Source organism: Corapipo altera, unplaced genomic scaffold, assembly GCF_003945725.1.
Source record: "Corapipo altera isolate COAL_440 unplaced genomic scaffold, ASM394572v1 61411, whole genome shotgun sequence".
Taxonomy (NCBI): Eukaryota; Metazoa; Chordata; class Aves; order Passeriformes; family Pipridae; genus Corapipo; species Corapipo altera.
The window spans coordinates 4,633,092-4,652,371 of NW_020884875.1; the positions used below are offsets into that span (position 1 = coordinate 4,633,092).

Consider the following 19,280-nt stretch of genomic DNA (forward strand, 5'->3'; position numbering starts at 1 on the left):
AATGGGCTCTGACAATGCTTGGTGAAAAGTAGTTCTTCTCTAGCTGACACAACAGAGGTCTGTTTTTGAGCAGATGGTGCTGTACACCAGGCTATTCCCCACTTTCATGTAGGTATGTGTGGTTTATGCAGTGATGGTGTATCTGTGCACTATGGGGACAACTCTGAAAGGCCTCCTGTTAATGAAGAGGCAGAAAGCTGGCAGGAGGAGGTTGTTCTCTGCCTGTTATGTATCACTAGGAATGATGAGGGCCCCTAATCCTTACCTGGCACTGCTGTGTGCCATGGTGGCGCAACCAGGCACCCACAGACACTAGTGAACTGGCTGTAATTGCTTGATGTGTTCTAGTCATTGACCCTGGAATGTGTGAGTCCAGCCATTCTTGATCTTTGGTTTACAAATCCTACTTCATATGCAGTTAACATTAATCCTTAATACTCAATCTCTCTGTTTTCAGATCCCAGTTACAATAATGAAGCCAAATGAGAAAGCTGAGATACCAGTAGGTGTTGTGATTGGCAGTATATTGGCGGGACTCCTCTTGCTGTTAGTATTGGTTGCTGTTTTGTGGAAAGTAAGTTTATATTCTTAAAAACAGAAAGGGATAAATACATTGGGCTATTTTCTCTGGAATCTCTCTTCTCTGGTGTGGAACAAAACTGCATATGCAGTTTGGTGGCATGAATAATACTGCATGGGCATTACACCCTTGATGTATTTTAGAATGGTTTGTGAAATGAGTTCTTATAGAAACTGGCAACATGAAGATGATAAGTGAGTTGCCAATTGTTCAGAACAAGGGCTGTGGTATTTACTTTTTTCCTTTTGACACTGTCTGCCTCTTTCCATAATACCCTAGCTGAGCTCTGAATGCGCATGATATTCCCAGTGGACAAGGCTGGGGATTAGAAGCAAGGAGGGAGAGGATGTATCTAAACAGACAAAAGAACAGAGAAAAAGCAAGGGCAAAAAGTCATTTACAAAGGCTACCTAGATAAAGGGGAGTTCTGTGTGCATTGCTGTTTGAAGGGCTCCTTGACACACCAAGGCAGCATGGAGAGTCAGGGAGACAAACGGCTAATCAGCACTGCTGTTCTGGTATTTAGTTGACCAGGCAGGAGTTTAGGGCCCAGATCTTTCATTTTAGAGGCAAGAATTTTCTACAAATCAAACTCAGTAGTTTGTGCATGCACACGTGCACTTCTACCATCACAGTATTTAGCTTAGTTAAGAAATGAACTACCAACAACTGACTGCAGTGTGCTGTTATTTTAATACTTCTCACAGCTTGGCTTCTTCAAGAGACAGTATGAGAAAATGACACAGGATATAGAAGATGTCGATGAAATTGCAGAACTCACAAAGGACAAAGACTGAAGAAGATGAGTTATGTGGATAAAGAGGAGATCTGAGCCACCAACAGTAGTTGCGATCCAGTCGGTTCTTCAGCTGGAGTGCCTTAAAGCTTAGTAACATTTAAACATTTTTAATGAAAGTGTGTTTATAGATGAAAATATTTTACAGATTCTACTCTATTATAAGAGTAACTGCAGGACAGTTTGGTTTTTTCAAAAATGATTTATAGTGCCTTTTTTAGTAAATTTTTGCCTTTCAAACAAACTCAGCCCTTAGAACTGGCAGGTCCGGAGTATACAGTAACATACTGTGCCAGCAGCCCTTCCCTTGATCCACTGCAGAGTAAAACAGAACAATTTATTTCAGATTATTGTGGAACACCATCAGTTCGTAATTCAGTTGACAAGTACCATATGTGTAAAGGACATTTTTTATTAAGTTGATGATGAATGTGTGGTGAATGCTGCTTCCAGACTGGGAGAAGAAAACTTATTTTTTCATTGACTAGCTTCATCCTTATTGTTTTAGAAAAATAATTTCCACCAGCAAACCTTTGTCTTAACTAATCTACAAACTGGGAACTGTGTATGAATATGTTTGTCTGGGTGCTACAGGACAACTGGCTGGGCAAAGTGCTCCAAAAGTTCACCATATTTCTTGCACTAAGGTCACAACTAAATTACTGAAGGATATTGTTTTTGGGAAATATTGCCAAATGGTATGTATAACTGCCTTCTGCATACTTTCTGCCTGAGAAGAAAATATGAATTTCATAATCACTTACAGCATGTTCTTTGCAATGTTATTACTGGTTTTCAGATTTCATCTTGAGAAGCTCTACCACTTCTATTAGGCTGGGCTTTACGCTCTGAGTCCCTCTGACACCAGTTTGGCTTTTGACAGAAATAAGGAAGACAGTGAAGATCTTGCCTTTAATTCTGTACTGAAAAATTTTGCAAGACTAAGAGCAAAAAGTTAACTAAAGGGGATAGATGACTGAGGAATTATGCATGTTACAAAAGGGGATAATGAAGATCCAAGGTCTGTAAAATGTTTACTGCACTTAACTTCTTTAGCATCTCAGTGCCCTCCAGGAGACCAAAGTTCAGTACAACCTCCTTACCTGTCACATTTGGTCCCACCTGTTCATGTCTTGCTGAAGTTAACTTATGTTTTATACAGCGAAGTACTGTAGTGCTCTGGTAGGAGCTCTAAGCACAATACTTGGGTGACTTTGTGTTGGTTACACACCTGAAGTTTATCACATGCTGTTATGCTGCCTGGTTATAAAGAAAGCTCAGTCTGTCTTAGAAAGGCCCGTGCTGTAAGACTGGAAACAGTCAGAGGAATTGGCCTTTTGGCTGTCTTTCTCTCTCGTGGCTGGCAGTTACACTTTTAATTGCTTGTGAGAGATTTGTTTTCCTTGTGTATGCTGCCATGCAAGTGAGATGTGTTTCCAGCTTGAGATGATTTACTTGAACAAGAGTAAAACATTCAAATGTGCCTGATTTGACCCGAAGTCATGTTTTCTTTTCCCCAAGGATGGAGTGTAATTATGCTTAGGCACCTTTCAATTATTTTCTGAGGGACTAGGCTTGAGCACATTTGAAAGTTTTACTCGGTCTTTTTTAATCAGTAATCAGTCAGAAGCGAACTGTCTCTTTGGCAAACAAGAAAGAGATGCTTCATTTGCAGCAACAGCTGGATTGTGCTCAGTGTAGTTTTATATGTGTTTTGGGTTTATTTTGTATCTATGAAATGTTACATATTGTGTGTATTTTTTTTTTAACATTCTGAAAAACTATCCAGATTCTGATCTCGATTGTCAAACAAGATTCTTGCCATCAGCTGAGTCTGTGACCAAAACAATTATTTAAAAAGTAAAAAAAAAAGAAAAAATTAGCAATTACATAAATCTAAAGAATATGCTCCTGACTTATAATTATAAAGCTTGAGGGCAAATGCTCGGAAAGTAAAGAAAAAAATTTGTCTGCCTCAGTTCTTGTGTAAACTTGTGCAGAAGAAAACAAACTCTACACCTGTACATGTGAGAAGCTCCTACATAATCAGGGTCAGGCACTTCAGGGCAGAGGGGGAATTTCACAATGCACCAGATAGCAGAATGTTTCATTTCTGGTGCTGCCTGCAAGGGAAATTCAGGCATTCAGTCAGATTTCCTTCTTCCGCCTTTGGTAGCAGGTACAGGCCAATATCCGACATGCAACTTCTTTGGGGATTTAACAGTTTATCAACCGGCTAGCAATGATTCAATTCACTAGTCTTCACTGGGTTTTATTTTGACCCGGACAACAGGATTTTCCCCCCAGCCTGAACACAATAGTTTTTTTCCAAAAAAAAGGGGGAGGCATAGCAATGGGTAAGGTTTTTGTATCCTAACCACTTCAAGTTACTAGTTTATTTTCTTTTTATAATTAATACTTCAGTGGCTAATTGAGTTTTTGTAATGGTGAGTCTATTGCACTTTTAAGTTGGCACAGCCGCAAATAATACTGGAAATATTATGTATATCTTGTATTGTGTGTGCAAGGGGTTGTTTTTTTTTTTAAGTTTACTTTTTTAAAACAGTATGTTTTAAATATTCTGAAATTTTGAGCTTCAGCATGTGCTTGCAACAAGAAAAGTCAGCGATACGTTCAGCAAACTCAAGTTACGTCTGATTCTGGTCTTGAAATCTAGCTGCTGATTTCTTGAAGTACTAGAATCAAGTCCAAAATCAGAGCTGGTTTCATATGAGCCTATGTATAAATTTGAGATATACAAGAGAGTTTATAATAATGTTGACTTCTAAAAGCTAGCATGTAAGCTCTATGGGAGCAGGGACTGTATCACTGTGGTGCCTCTCTGAGGGCCTAACAGCGTTACTCCAATAAAACCAAGACTGCTGCTGAACACAGACTCATTTATTTTTAAATAGCACCCTAAAGCGAAGCAATGCTACTCAAAAAAGCACTGCATAAAATGGAGCAGAGTGTGTCTTTGTTCCAGTAGCATACAGTGAGAATCCTAAAGGGGATGACTGCTAGGTATACAGAGAAGCTGCACTTGAAGTCTTGTAGATCATAGTCAGGAGTATAACACTATCAGTAAACCATATTGTAGTGTAAGTCAGCTCAAATTAGTGTAAAATATTTGAAAAGCTCTAGTTGAATAGATTATAACATTACCACAGACAGGCCTTCCTATAAACATGAGGTTATCACCACTGGCATCTAAAATTGTATCACATACTGGTAGGCTTTGCACTTTTTGGTATTTACAGAACTGGTCAGCAGTAGCATGTCATGCCTGGCTCTGGCCACTCCCCACCATACCTTGGATGAGCTGAATTCAACATTTCAGCAGACATAATGTGGCAAAGGAAGAGAGAGGAGGAACTTGGCTATTAACAGAAAGAAGATAGAACTGTCAGTAAGTACACCTGAAAACTACCCTCTTTCACAGAGCTTTTTATTTCCACTTTCAACTCCTCCGTACTTTTAACAACAGTACATAGACATTCAGGTAGGCTACCAACTTTAACACTTCCATAATACAATACCAGACAAACCTGATCTTAAGGCACAAAACTCTCTATTTCACCAAGTTGCAGTTTTTCAGAATTAAAAGCCAGATTCCTTAAACACTGGCTTATGTATGTCCTGATTTTGACTGAGGTAGAGTTAGTTTTCTTGGCAGTAGCTGGTATGAGGCTGTGTTTTGCATTTGTGCTGGAAACAGTACTGATAACATAGAGATGTTTTAGCTATCACTGAGCAGTGCTGACACAGGGCCAAGGCCTATTCTGCTCCTCATCCCACCCACAAGGAGGCTGGGGCTGCACAAGAAGTTGAGAGGGGACACGAGGATATCCCATCCCATTCCATATGGTGTCACGCTCAGCATATAAAGCTGGGGGAAGGAGAAGGGGGGGGGGGTGTTCAGAACAATGGCATTTGTCTTCCCAAGCCATGGTTACACATGATAGAGCTCTGCTTTCATGGGGATGGCTGAACTTGCCTGCCGATGGGAAGTGGTGAATCAATTCCTTGTTTTGCTGTACTTGCAGGAGTGGTTTTTACTTTCCCTATTAAACTGTCTTTATCTCAACCCACAAGATTTCTCTTTTTTCTATTCTCTACCTCATCCCATGAGGAGCAGAGTGAGCGAGTGGCTGGGTGGGGTTGGGTTGCTGACTGAGAGTAAAGCACAGGGTATTTTACACTTCACATCCAAAACTGAATTACAACAAAAGCTTGCAAGTTACAAACTAAAGAAAATGAAGGTATGAAAATGCATCTTGAAATATATAGCTAACTGCCTTAACGTTTAATTGCCTTTAAAGGTAATTAAGTGTACATTTTTATTGCCTCAGAAAACTTGGGTCCTATCTCTTAAGTCACCTTTCTGTTCTCATTTATGGTGAATTATTTGTATGTGATCACAGGCTTTGGTATGCTAGCAGTTTTTAAAATGTATTGGCCACTTAAAATAGTTGAAATGGAACATTTAAAAGAGAACTGCTATAAAGATATATCAGGATACTAATTTTTGTAACATTTGATAAGATCAATTTTATGATTTGTTTGTTTTTCAGAAAACAGGCCTAGGGTAATCAAAGAAATTGGTCATTTATAGTCATCAGTCTATTCTGAACTCTTCCACCACCTCCACAGGACACTTAATGGAAGGGCTCAAGAATGAGTTTTTCAGAGCATTTTAGGGGGCAAAGGGCAGCACTGTCTGCTTTCACAGACAATTTGTTAATAATTAGGTTTAACAGTTCTTTCCTTTTAATGTTTTTGAAGGAGCAAATGAATGTGCTAGTCTGTGAAGCTACAAATTACTTTAACAGCTGTGGGAAAAGTGAGCTGAAAGGACAAAAAAATCTAATTTAAAGTTGAACAATCTAAAGGCTTCATTCCTGAGTGCAACAATGGCACTTTCCTGAATGACAGCCAAAGCAAGGGCCTGTACTTCCCAGCACAGCCAGCACCTGTGCAGGCCAGGACCCGCTCTACCCACTCAGCCATCTCTCGGCTGCCATCTCCTGGGTAGGCGCCTTATAACACAGTCCCCTTCCCCCACCCGGCTATTTCATGGCAATCCATCTCTTACTGTTTTCATCTTACGCATGAGGCCAAGCTTCTCCTGAGAACAGAGCAGAATGATCAAAATCAGGAAAGGAAACTCCTAAAATTAAGGAATGGTGGTATATGGATGTTCGGCCACACAAAGGGATGGATCAGTACATTCAAATGTTGCCAGCCAAGATTAAGGCATCTTCTGAGGAGAAATTCATGCTCTGAAGACATGCACTTCCCTTCCACAGACAGCCCTCATCTGGCAGATTTCTACAAGAATCACATGATGACCCTCTGGTCTGCACCATTTGCTCCTGGGAACATCTCTCTGCACAAGAGCTACGAATGTGACATACCTGGTAGAGCCACAAAGGGGTGGGATTACCCTCCCCTACAGACAAGGCAGAGAAACACCTGGACTCGTTTCAGAAAGCTGTATATTTCCTTGTATATTTATCTGCAGCTGCCCATCATCCCATTCAGTGGACCTCCCCAGAAGACAAAGTAGCCTTCACCCAGCAGTGTAGTCGTGCATGTATGGATACTGGGACATGTGCAGAGCCACATCTTTCCCTAACACACACTGCGACACAGCTGGGATTCATCCCCTGGCCTGGAAATTTGGAAACACTTCTGGGTTGCTCCAGATATAGCCTTAGGCAGCTACCTTAGAACACAATGATCTGCCCTAGCAGAAAGGGTAGCCCTACAGAGGGAGACAGAACACAGAGTTTGGAGTATGGACTTAAATTTCAGCAAGATACATTTTACCTCTAATTATGCACAACATCCCTCCTAGAGGCATTTCCATTTTGCTTTGAGATGCCAGCTGAAGAACCCAAAGTTACACAAGATCGATACATCATTGTTCCAGAACAAAGCAGTACTTGCCTCATGCACAGCTAGGGACACAAAATGACATTTCATTGTTTTTACCAAGGCAGCATACACACATTGTAACACTCAGCTGTGACTCAGTACAACATCTCTTCCATTCATTGTTCCTGGTCACTGTGGGGAAGTACACAATTATTCTCTCTTTTTTTCTGCACCCTCCTTCACAGCTGCATTGCTGATGGGGGAAGGTGCACTTAAGGTCACCCTGGAGAAATCTTCCAGGACACTGCAGCACTAGAGAGGCACTAGGGCAACACAAGAATTGCCCCTAATCGTGGGGTCCTAAGTAGAACTTAACTATTTCTCTTTATCTGAGCACAGCACCAGTATGCAAGCACTACATAGGTTTTACTTCATTCATAAACCATCCACTAAAAGACAAGCTAAACATTTATTTTTGTGAAATTAATACACTAATTAGTTGCATGGTAATGGCAAACATGAACGTGGAAAAATGAACACCAAAAATGGAAAAGGTCATGTATTTCTTTCTCTTCTAAAGAGAAAAAGAATTATTTGACAGAGGAAGTGATCTGTGTTCAAGATTCAGTACAATTGCCAGTAAAAACGACATTCAAACAGCAGAGGGCTTCTCTCCAACCTCCAGAACAAAGGAAAACTCGAACTTGCTTAGCTCTGCCTAGATTATAGGGCCCACATGGTTTGTAGGGTGTGTATATGTAAGCATGCAAAGAGTAGCTGCTGTCCTGCAGAGGATGGACTCACTTCCACTGAGGAAAGTGCATCAGTGCATCAGTTAATAAGCACAGTTTAACCACATTTCTGCCTAAAGCTGTATGTTTCATTATGGTTTACTTAATTTAGATATAGTAACTAAGTATTAAAACTGATTGAAATCCCCAAGGAAAAAAAGATCATCATCTGCTTTCCTCATTTTACTTTGTACAACTAGCAGCTGCTGCAGATTTTTACTGCAGACACAATGAAATGGATTATAGAGCTGAGGCTTCAGTAGTCTGTGATATAATGGTCATAGAATGCTTTGGGTTGGAAGGGAACCTTACAGATCATGCAGTTCCAACCCTCCTGCCATGGGCAGAGACATCTTCCACTACACCAGGTTATTCAGAGCCCCATCTGACCTGGCTTTGAACATTTCCAGCCATGGGACATCCACAACTTCTCTGCCTCACCAGGTTCACAGTAAAGAATTTCTTCCTTATATCTAATCTAAAGTTACCCTCACTTCAGCTTAGGGCCCCTTGTCCTATCACTACATGCCCTTGTGAAAAGTCCCACTCCAACCTTCTTTTAAGCCCCCTTTTGATACTGGAAGGTGCTGTAATTACAGTCTCCCTGGAGCCTTCTCCAAACTGAACAACTCCAGTTCTCAGCCAGTCTTTGTAGGAGAGGTGCTCCAATCCTCTGATCAACTTAGTGGCCCTCCTCTGGATGCATTCCAACAGGTCCACATCCTTCTTTTGTTGGGGGTTCCAGAGATGGATGCAGTAATCCATGTGGTATCTCATCAGAGCAGAGTAGAGGGGCAGAATAACTCCTGTGACCTGCTGACCACTCTGCTTTGGATGCAGCCCAGGACACAGTTAGCTTTCTAAGCTGCAAGTGCACGGTGCCAGGTCATATCGAGCCAAGAATCACCTTCAAAATTAATTATGTCTAAACATCATTTAGTTACAGGTTGGCATGCTATTGCTAATGCAAGTTTGTTGCTGGTAGAGTATTAGATCTAACTTTGAATAAAAGTCTGTCCATATTTTTTTTAATGCAATAGACTTGTAGTATCAGCTGCACAGTAAAAATGTTTCTGTGAGACACAGCTACTGGAACATAACCATTACTAAAAAGTTAATAACTCTAGGGCATAGTTTGTATTTTCTTCGTCTGGACCAAAATATTTCATCTACTTCAAGTAGCTTTCATGTTACAAGAATGTCAGAATAGCATAAAGCTTGCAAACTGATTCTACAGTCATAAAATTAAACCTGTCTGGACTTTTTTTAAGATTAAAAAAAATGCAATTGTCCTGCGGTGACCTCCCATGCAGACAGAGAACAGAGACTACCAACATAAAAACACTAGAGCATTATATATCACAGAGCAGTCTAAATACCTCGCTACCAAGAATTTTAGGGAAGATTGTTTTAAAAACTGCCTCCATGTTAGAATGCGCAAAAGGGGGCTTTCAAAGGATAGTCAAGAACACTTTAAAACCTTAATTAATACTCATTCATATCACTCAGTCCAAATTAAATTATTCAGATTGAAACATCTATTATAACTGTTTAGAAACACATAGATTCTCTGTAAAAACAATTCAAAGGTAAATATGCTCATTTGGAAGAGTAACACTTTATTTTTAAAAGAGTACACTTATTTTTCTGAATTTGCCCAAAAGCATTCCTTGTTTTCTTTCCAAGAATATTCATCCTCATAAATCTCCTGCAAATATAAACAAAGAATGGGCAATATTGTGAGACTGCTACATACAGCCACAAGCCAGGTCAAATAACTCAACAGCCATCCCACTATTATTTACTGATCAGAACAGGACTACACAGTACTTGGCTGGCAAGCAGAAGAGAGGGCAGCACCCTTAGAATATACTAAATTAGCTGAACCTCGGGCTGATACTCATTAAATTTAAAAGGGCCCATCTATACTGAAGTTCAACAAAGAAATCTAGAAGATACAATGTAAAAGCTGTAGAGTACACAGCACTCATGTAGTACCTACTGTATCATCATTTTAAGAAGAGTATTTATGTGTAACAGAATGTTAATATTAAAAAAATATATTACATCAATACACCAAATACAGTAGTATTGGATCTGATGGACAGACTGGACTACCCAGCAGCAGTCCAATCCTATACAGAAAATTCATCAGGGCTCTGAGATTACACCCTGATTAGCTGTCTCCTGAAAGAGGTGTCAGAAAAGTAGAGTACTCGAGAGAACATCACTGTTAACCACATGGCAAGTTCTGCCTGGGAGAGAAGGCAGAGGTAATTCTCATCACTTGCATGCAACACTGTGGTTACACAATGAATCTCTTTCTGGACCTGGGCTAATTTCTCCACACAGTGTTGTGTGCCCATACCAACTCTGGGACCTCTGTTCATCCCTTCACTGTGTGCTATTGCTTAATGCTTTGTGCTTTCTCAAGGCCACAGGGATGAGGGGAAAAGAGAGAGACAAGAAATGTTCCTTTTACTTGCGAACTACGAAGCTGATTCAAAGTTCTTCCACAAGCCTGTGAAGAACTGAGTTTTGCAACTCAAAAGAGGAGAACTCGGGCCTCTTTTGCTTTGACCCCAGGCTGGCTTCAAAAGGAAAAGGAGCTGGATGGTAGAGGTACAGAACAGCCTTTCAGATGTTCTACCTGCCATATATGGGCTTGGCTGCATTAGAGGAACCTCACTGCTGCCAGACACTGACAAGCCATGAGGAGCAACTGCCCCCTGGAGCATTTCTTAGATAGCCCAGATGTCTAAGACTAGCATAGGTCTAAATTCAATTTTTGTTTTGTCTGAAAACCCTCTCACACTGAAGCAAACTGTGGGAGGGGGGCTCAAACTTGGAAAGACCCCAAACATACCTTTTTCCATATTGGTACGGATGCTTTTAGGGTATTGATGCAGTACATTACAGCTTCAAGGGATTCTGCTCTGTGTGGAGAGGAGACTGCAATAATTACACTTGCTTCAGTTATTGGAACCACACTAGGGAGAGAAGAGAAACAACAGCAGTTTTAGCTAACACTTAACATCAAGAGCACCCAAAAGTTGTGGCCATGTCACGTCAGTGTTCTGGCCACATGCTCTCCTGACTCATTCATACTGAGCAAGTGTCAAACCACGTCCAAAAGATTATACACTTTTAAAAAGAAAGAAAACCACAACCAAAATCAGTACCAGATGCTAAAATTCCACACTTGAGAATAAATAAATCCACCAGACATAGGCTTTTTTCATCCATTCTTTCTTTTTTTTTAAATTAAGCCTATGGAGTTAAGAGGGGAAAATTGTTAATTTGCAACAATACATAAGAAACTCACTGAAAGCTGGCTAAATAATAAACAATAACAAGTTAGAACAGTTAGTTCTTATCTGGAAACCTAAGAAATCATCTCAATTTGCACAAGAATTTGTGAAAGAAGAAATTAAGTGCCTTATACTATGCAGATTTTGCAATGAAACTTAATTTTTGGTGAACTCTGATTTTAAATTCTGAAGTTTACTATTCAATGTGTTGTTTTCCAAACTTAACAGAACAAGCACAAGGTTTTGTTTTGCTCCTCACAATAGTAGTATTCCCAAAAGCTGCTTCCCAGCTCTCCCTCTATTGTAGGACTCCTCCAGCAAATAGTTCACAAGAAGAAATCTCAGCTTAAATGCTTTGAGCTGCCCTCAAGAGAGCCACTCTCTCTGTTGGCTATAGAGGAAATCTAAGGAAACTACCCTTCAGACCTACTATCTTACCCTTCAGACTCTGCAAGTCCTACTAATTTCAATGAGAAACCTGATAAATAGGGAAGGCTCAAGAGAATGTCAGATACTAGCATTCCATATTTGAACCTCAGGGAAAATGCTTATCCAAGACTCAAAAACAGGAGGTTCTCCTGCAAGCATGTCTGGCAATCACTGTGCCTCTTCACTCCCCATAACCCAAGCTTGCAGATTTTTTTATGGCATAAATTGACTTAAATCTGACAAGGACCTTCTGCAGCATCTCCATAGAAGAGAGAATAAAAGAAAGTGCTGACAACTTCATATCTTTTAGAAATAAAGACAAAACAAACCAATAGCCTCCCCTTCTCCAGAGTGAAATTACAGTCCCTTCTCCCCACTTTCAAAACATCAAACCAGCATCAAGGATCCTGCAAGGCTAAATGGGGACTCCAGCAAACACCACCAATACACACTACATTACAGTTTCTAAATACTCCTGCAGGTCCATGCACCAGACAAGGATTAATATTCCACTTACAGAAGGATGTGGTCTGGACATACATACCCAAGTCTATGGTGCACTGCAATATGTTTGACTGAAGGCCATTTCTGCCTTACATCTCTGCAGATTTTCTTTATTTCAGTCTCTGCCATTGAAGTATATGCTTCATATTCTAATTGAATCACTTTTTTCCCTTCAAAATTATTTCTTGTAGTACCTAAATAAAAATGATTTATCAACCAAATAAAGTGCCCTTAAATAATAAATAAATAAATAAATTCTGCACACTTACTAAATATGCATTGTATATTTATAATATATACTATATACATATTACATAAAAACATATAATGTATTAATACTGAGTAAAACCCAGGATCTCTTGCTATGGTCAAGGTCAGCACTGTGCAAATATAAACAATCTCCCCTAAATATGGCTGCATAAAGAGATTATTTGAACAAGATAAATCTTTACTATAAAAGGAATAATTTAGTTCACACATTATACAAGTCCAGAGTTCATAATGCTCAAGGCTGGGACATCTTCTGTGGTAACTGCTAAGGTGCTTTTATTCTTGCATTTGCCCATGCAATTTGTAAATGCTCAGTATTTAGAAGCCCAGTAGCACTGAAGTTTAAGGACAAAGGGGTTTCAGATGTGTGCCATGCACATTAAGCACAGGATAGAGTATCAGCCTTACCTTCAGCACCTCATGGGTAAAACAGTACTTCACTTTCAACTAAGACCTTAGTTGCAAGACCTCACATACAGGTGTGGGCATGTGTTTGCATAGCCACAAAATTCTATTCCCACCTTGAACAAGCTGTGTCCAAGAGGATAGAGAAAACACCTCCCAAGCAGTTCTATACTCCAGAGCTGTTGCTCCATTCAGTCCCAGGATAGCTATACCAACATGAAAGCTTCTCACCACTTAATCCCAGTGCAACTGTTTAACTGCTGCCATAGTCTTGCTCTAATAATTCAGAACATGTTTTCTAAACATCCTGGGTTCAGACCAGGAATTGATTTATTTGAGCAGCACAAGTCTGGGATGTGGACAGTCTACACTCCATTTACTAGACCATTAACACACCCAAATATCCAGCTCATAAATATTAAACTTACCAATGAACAGAGACACTGCCCCACAGTATGGTGAAATGACCAGCTCTGACACTTCATCTACAGAAAGCTTTGCAGACTTGAGCTTGATAAAATCTTTTGGCACATCTTCAGTTTCATCCATATCTCACTAAAAAGGTTGAAACCAAACAGACTCTGTTTTTGTTTCTGAAGATACTAGCATCAGCCAACTGATTTTTATCTAATTTATGCAAACAACATGCACCATCTATTTCCCTGAGGGACCATCAAATTCACTTCTCATCAGTCTCACCAAGAGAATATTAACTGCAAATATCGAGCAATGACCTGGTTTTTAATGTATACATATTCCTTTCTGACAGGAAACTCTGGAACAATGGGACAAAACTATAATTAGTCTGAGGCCATGGTTTAATAACACAGTCAACCAGCATGGACCACTGTGTAGTGCTGGTAAATCTTCAGTGATATTGCAGCCCCTCCTACTTTTCTTATCCTGAAATCAAACAGTTTAAAAACAGAGATTTCTGATAAACACAGATTAGATTTCTAATCCTAAAGTTGAATATGATCTCCAGGACATTCAGGACCTCACAGTATCCATCGTTTCAGTCACAACAGAGACGCTTTTAACTTTTCTGAGTAGAAACCAGTCATCAGATCACCTAAGAATGAGAACAATGAGAAGTATTTTAAGCAGCAATGGAACAAGCTGCAGTAAACACAAGGACTGGCACTTGAAAGCAGGCAAAGAAATTAAGCTATTCTAAGCACACCTGCTCCTTTAACAGCAAAAAATAAACAAAATTTTTAAGCAGCAGTTATTTTGCTGCTTGTATTATCTTTTCTGTTAAAAAGCAGCAGAAGGTTGTTAATTATTATCTTATTTAGGCAAGCAAAGTATCTACTGGTAGCCAGAAGCAACAAGGAAGGAGTAACAAGACCTAAAACTGAAATTCAAAACAATACCCGACCTCTCTGGCAATTGTCTTCCATTTACTGAATACGTGTTAATCATTTACTGGTGCACTGGCTTGTAGTTTCTGGTCAGCACAACTGTACTCTCCAGATGGAAATACACATTAGGCTCTCTCAAAACAGTGCTGGGGTGGAAGGAGAGAATAGCAATCACATCTGTGGACCTAAACAAAAAAGGATTATTGGAACATCATACAGAATTCAGATTATATTAGCACAGAATTATGCTCTATAGCATAGAAACTAAGCAAGATACCTACCCAACAGAATCTGGGCAGGTTCAGCCTCCACTAATCGGTGGGATGATGGCAACCTCGTCTCCAGGCTGAAGGACCAGGAGTTGATCTCCAAGAAGCACGTATTCCTGCCGAACAGCAAAAACCACTTGATCCTGGATGACAGCAAGCCTGAGGGGGATTGGCAGGAGCACAAATAGAGTGTTTACATTTAACCATGGATTTCATTAAACAACCAACTGGTGCACAGTCTAGGGCAACTGAAGTAAAAACCACTGAGACTTACGCAACTTTGCTTCCTAGACACTGGCAAAAATACAACAAACACCCATCTCCTACTCTTTGGTTTTCTTGTAGTGGCTAAGGAGACACAAACTCAGTATAATTTTCAAAAGTCAGGAATTCGATTTGTCATAGGCCTGTATCAGAATGAACCAATGTATATCAGATCCACTGCAGCAGCTTATAATAAAGAAGTAACTTAAGAGGTAGCAACCATACAATTTGGGATTAGAAGTAAATATTGCCCTGATACAGTCTCGAAGGACTGGAGCAATTTTCTTACACACCAAGAAGCATTCTGGGGTGCTACTCATGAGATCTCATGAACATTCAGTGGTCAAAGAGATGCTCTTGTTGTCTGTGCTCAGCCTTCATGAAGCTTTGGGTCTTTTGCACTTACAGGTCTGAAATCTGCTGTTGGTAAGGAGTGGCCACAGAGGTAAGAGGGCAGATGTGATGTGTCTTCTGGCAGACCTTCTAAATATTTTTTGATTTCACATCTTTGAGATGTTGCTGTGAGAGTCCACAGCTCTGGATATCGTGAGTGCAATTACACAGCAAGCATGAGGGCAATGGCAGTAAGGCACCAGGAAAAAGAATGCCAGCATTTTACGTTATATGGTGCAGGTAAGATAACTGTTATTGTTTGGACTACAAAATCTGGCACAGCCAGCAGAGCTGTACTGCATAGAAACAAGTAGACACACCAAAGGAGTACAAGTAAAAATCATCTTATTTCCTACCAGCCAGACAGACCAAAGTAGGCAAGGCACAGACTAAGCAAAACACAGTAGCTCTGACTCAGAGGGCAAACTGAAAAAAGAGACTGCATGAAAGTCACTGAAGAACTCGGCATACCCATGAAATTGAAGTGCCCATTAGAAGGATGGGTTCTAATTAGTGTCACTCGTAAGCAAATTCACTGGGGAAAATGGGTGGAACAGACGAGCACTGTCAAGTATGCTACAGCTGCAGTTTGAATATCCATTAGCAATGTGAATAGAAGTCTGTGGTCAATGCCCTAAAATTATATTTTTTCCATAAAAGCAAGGAACAGAAGCGTTTTTCAAGAAGGCCGCTGTGAAGTAACTGCAAATGCAAGATGTACTGCCCCAAGTCATCACTCATAAAAGGACAAAGTTGACAAACTATGGAACACCAACCAACGGTGCTGCTGATACCTCTGATGACACAGAGGAACAGGCTGCAAAGTAAAATAAGCACATGCCCTGCACTGTCTCCTCCCCCAAAACACATTTAACCCCAGTTCTCTGTGAGGAAAAGGTCCCTGGTCTAGCATTTTGTTAGAGCTTCTCACTTGGAAACAAATACCTTTGCTAAATAGTTCATTGTTTTCATAGCCTTTGAGAGTAATTGACTAAAGAAGAGTTGTGCCTTGACATCTAATTCCAGAGTTATTGAAATTCCAGTGCATTCAGCACTAAATCCTGAGGACCTCAACCTGTTAAACCTTACTTTTTTTTTACCCCCTTCTACCCTTTCAAAATGGTGTTGCATCTTTGTCATCAGACTCATTCTTGTCAGAACTGAGCACCTTTCCTCAGCCCTAACATGAGGCGACTTTTCTGCTGACATCCCTAAGGAGCACCAGCGCTGCAGAAGCTCTTACAGCACAAACACAGAGCTCTCTCAGGACCAGACTCTCTGTGAAATGCAACCAGACTCTCTGTGAAATGCAACCAGCAGTATCTTTCAAAACAGAGAAGGCTGAAAGTGGCTGAATCTACTTCCTGTGACAGGCAGGGTTGAGTGGCTAGAAGCCTGTGCAGGCTTCAGTTCCTTCCTGATCTTTCTTCCAGAGTGTGCCATAAGATCAGACCAATGGCTAACTGTACAGTTAAAGATAATTACAGAATCAGTTAGGTTGGAAAAGATCTCTGAGATCACCAAGTCCAACTTCTGACCGAACACCACCATGTCAATTACGCCATGGCACTGAGTGCCATGTCCAGTCTTTCCTTAAACACATCCAGGGATGGCAGCCCACTCCAATATCTAATTGCCCCTTTTGTGAATAATTTCTTCCTAATGTCCAACCTAAGTGACTGAAAACACCTGCACACTACCATTTATTTCTTATTTATTGTCCTGGCTGTGCTTGATCCCTCCTTGAGACATCTCACCTTCTCCACAGGTTAATAACATAGTTCAGCTTTCAGCTTACCGCACCACAGCTCTCCTGGACAATGGGCCCCGTGTACCACTCAGGCTCAACTTCTGGGTACATCTGCTTTTGGGACCTGGGCTTTCCTTGTGTATACATAAAGCTACAGCCTTTCTGACTACGCGAAACACGAAAAGCTTGGTGCAGGTTACCAGAAGAAGGTAACATCACTGGTGTTGCACTGTCGAAGTACTGCTACACATTCCAACTAGACTCTAAACGCCGAATTTGTATTTACCAAAAAAAAAAAAAAGAAAAGAAAAGATATCCAACCACGGGTCTTGTGCACCTCATTGGTAACTTGCTGGGTACCTGGGGTGGGCCTTGACGATCTCCTCCCAGAGCTGCAGAGAGGTGATCTGCCGTGGCACCGACAGGGTCTCGCTGCGCAGCCCCGCCAGCTCCGCGCTCCGGGCGAAATACAGCACCGAGACCTGCTCGGGGAACAGACAGGGCTCAGAGCGCGGGGCCTCCCCCCAAAAAAACCACCAACACACGACAGGAATCAGAGCGCCGGGAAAAGCTTTCCCAGGCTTTTCTCGGTGCCGACCTCCTGCCCCGGCCGTCCGGAGAGCGGGGACAGGCGGGGGGGAAGGGAACGCGGGGGGGCGGTGAGTACCCGCGCCCCGCTCCCCCGCCCAGGCCTCGCCCGTCCGGCGGCGCTGCCAGCCGGGCCGAGGGGCTGCGAGAGCCCCGCCGCCCTTCCCGGCTCCGGCCGGGCCGCCGCTGCCCGGGTGCTCCAGCAGGTTGCACCTACCTGGCAGCGCATGGAGCCGCCGTCCCAGGCCCAGCTGCCCTCCGCCGCGAGCCTTCGGCGGCGCCTGCGCCGGGCCCGACCCGCCCCCTGCGGCCTGTCCGGGAGCGCCGAGGCCCAGCTCCTGTCAGCAAGGCTCGGCTGCGCTCGGCCCGGCTTCGTGGTCGGATCCTGGCCTGCGCGGGAGCCTGGCGGAGATGGGAGACGGGCGGTGGTGAGAGGTCGCGGCTTTGTCCCCAGATTCAGGTTGCGATTTTGGGGACAGCACTTTACGAGCCGGATTTTCGGATGGACTCGGACCCCCCGCGCGCATCGGGATTCCGATTTGATTGCAAATATTGCGCGTCCACGGCCTTGCACGTGTTAAACACCCACTAAACGCACATGACAGGTGTATAGGGCGTGTGAAAGCCATGGATCCGTCATAGTGCTGGCACGGGATTTCAGGGTTAGGGCCTATTCCAGCGTGGCGATTCCCTGGGCGTCCCGGGACACAGCTGCACCTCTGCCTTCAGAGACAGCGTGGTGCTGATAACCCCAAGGTCGGGGGTTCGATCCCCGTAGGGGCCATTGGCTTAAGAGTAGGACTCAAGTATCTTTGTGGGTCCTTTTCATCTCCGAATATTCTGTGATTCTGTGGAAGGACAGATGCTGGATGACTGTTGGCTCTCACCAGGAAGGGACAGTGGCATGCTGCCGAGAGACACACAGCAGCTGGTCCACCAGTAGGTGGCCAGAGTTGTTTCTCGAGTGTTTGCCTAGTGACACCTCTAACCTCACAACGATAATGGAGGAGCTCATCCAGTTGGGGGGGAATTCTGCATCATTATCAGTGACACAGGGTTTGTGGTTGGCAATTGTTATTTGGGCTGGTGGTCATGGAATCATAGAACAGTTAAAGTTTGAAAACACCTCTAAGATTACATGGAGTCCAACAGTTAACTCATCACCACTGTGTTCACCGCTGGTCCATATCCCTGGGTGCCACATTCACACGTTTTCTGAACCCTTGCAGGGACGATGATTCTACCACTTCACTGTTCCAATGCCTGACTGCTCTTTTAGTGAAGAAATTTTTCCTTATGTTTAAACCTCCCCTGGCACAATTTGGGGCCATTTCCTCTTGTCCTGTTGCTTGTTAGCTAGGAGAACAGACTAATCCCCACCTGGCTACAACCTCCTTTCAGGTAGTTGTAGAGAACAATAAGATCACCCCTGAGCCTCCTTTTCTCCAGGCTAAATAACCCTAGCTCCCTCAGCTGCTCCCCATGTGACTTGTGCTCCTGTCCGTTCACCAGGTTCGTTGTCCTTCTCGGGACATGACCGTCCATCCTTGCTGGATGCAACACAGTAAAAAAAAAAAAAAAGCCCTCAAATAACTACAGAAGATGGCTGAGAAAGGAAACAGATCTTTCTGTGTAATAATTCTTGCCTCTGAGGTACAACCGCAATGAAAGTAAAAGTGATAACGT

The 19,280-nt window shown here is 42.2% G+C and overlaps 3 protein-coding genes across 8 annotated transcripts in view; 1 reads left to right on the forward strand and 2 right to left on the reverse strand.

Moving 5' to 3' along the window:
- ITGA2 (integrin subunit alpha 2) overlaps positions 1–4,266 on the forward strand; it is a 69,782-nt gene extending 65,516 nt beyond the window's left edge. For 2 of the 3 annotated variants that reach the window (XM_027634471.1, XM_027634472.1), the window contains 2 exons: positions 458–574; positions 1,288–4,266. In XM_027634471.1, the coding sequence (XP_027490272.1) occupies positions 458–574; positions 1,288–1,377 (207 nt within the window). In that variant the 3' untranslated portion in view covers positions 1,378–4,266. Of the gene's footprint in view, positions 1–457; positions 575–1,287 lie in introns of those variants that run through there. The other variant, XR_003526208.1, reaches the window with a different exon arrangement.
- Positions 4,267–8,714: 4,448 nt separating this feature from the next.
- LOC113943124 (molybdopterin synthase catalytic subunit) lies at positions 8,715–14,715 on the reverse strand. 3 transcript variants are annotated; one of them, XM_027634475.1, is made up of 5 exons: positions 14,612–14,715; positions 13,395–13,521; positions 12,332–12,485; positions 10,914–11,037; positions 9,650–9,755 (listed from the first exon to the last, which is right to left on the reverse strand). In XM_027634475.1, the coding sequence occupies exons 2-5, from the start codon at positions 13,513–13,515 to the stop codon at positions 9,687–9,689; spliced, it is 468 nt and encodes a 155-aa protein (XP_027490276.1). In that variant the 5' UTR covers positions 13,516–13,521; positions 14,612–14,715; the 3' UTR covers positions 9,650–9,686. The 3 variants fall into 3 exon arrangements, with proteins under 3 accessions (XP_027490275.1, XP_027490276.1, XP_027490277.1); XM_027634474.1 differs by lacking the exons at positions 9,650–9,755; positions 14,612–14,715 and adding an exon at positions 8,715–8,912 and having other exon boundaries at positions 13,395–13,530; XM_027634476.1 differs by lacking the exon at positions 14,612–14,715 and having other exon boundaries at positions 13,395–13,538.
- Positions 13,495–17,917, reverse strand: LOC113943125 (molybdopterin synthase sulfur carrier subunit-like). 2 transcript variants are annotated; one of them, XM_027634477.1, is made up of 4 exons: positions 17,812–17,917; positions 17,367–17,488; positions 14,612–14,758; positions 13,495–13,521 (listed from the first exon to the last, which is right to left on the reverse strand). In XM_027634477.1, the coding sequence occupies exons 1-3, from the start codon at positions 17,821–17,823 to the stop codon at positions 14,632–14,634; spliced, it is 261 nt and encodes an 86-aa protein (XP_027490278.1). In that variant the 5' UTR covers positions 17,824–17,917; the 3' UTR covers positions 13,495–13,521; positions 14,612–14,631. The 2 variants fall into 2 exon arrangements, with proteins under 2 accessions (XP_027490278.1, XP_027490279.1); XM_027634478.1 differs by lacking the exon at positions 13,495–13,521 and adding an exon at positions 14,398–14,515 and having other exon boundaries at positions 17,812–17,899.
- Positions 17,918–19,280: the final 1,363 nt, after the last annotated feature.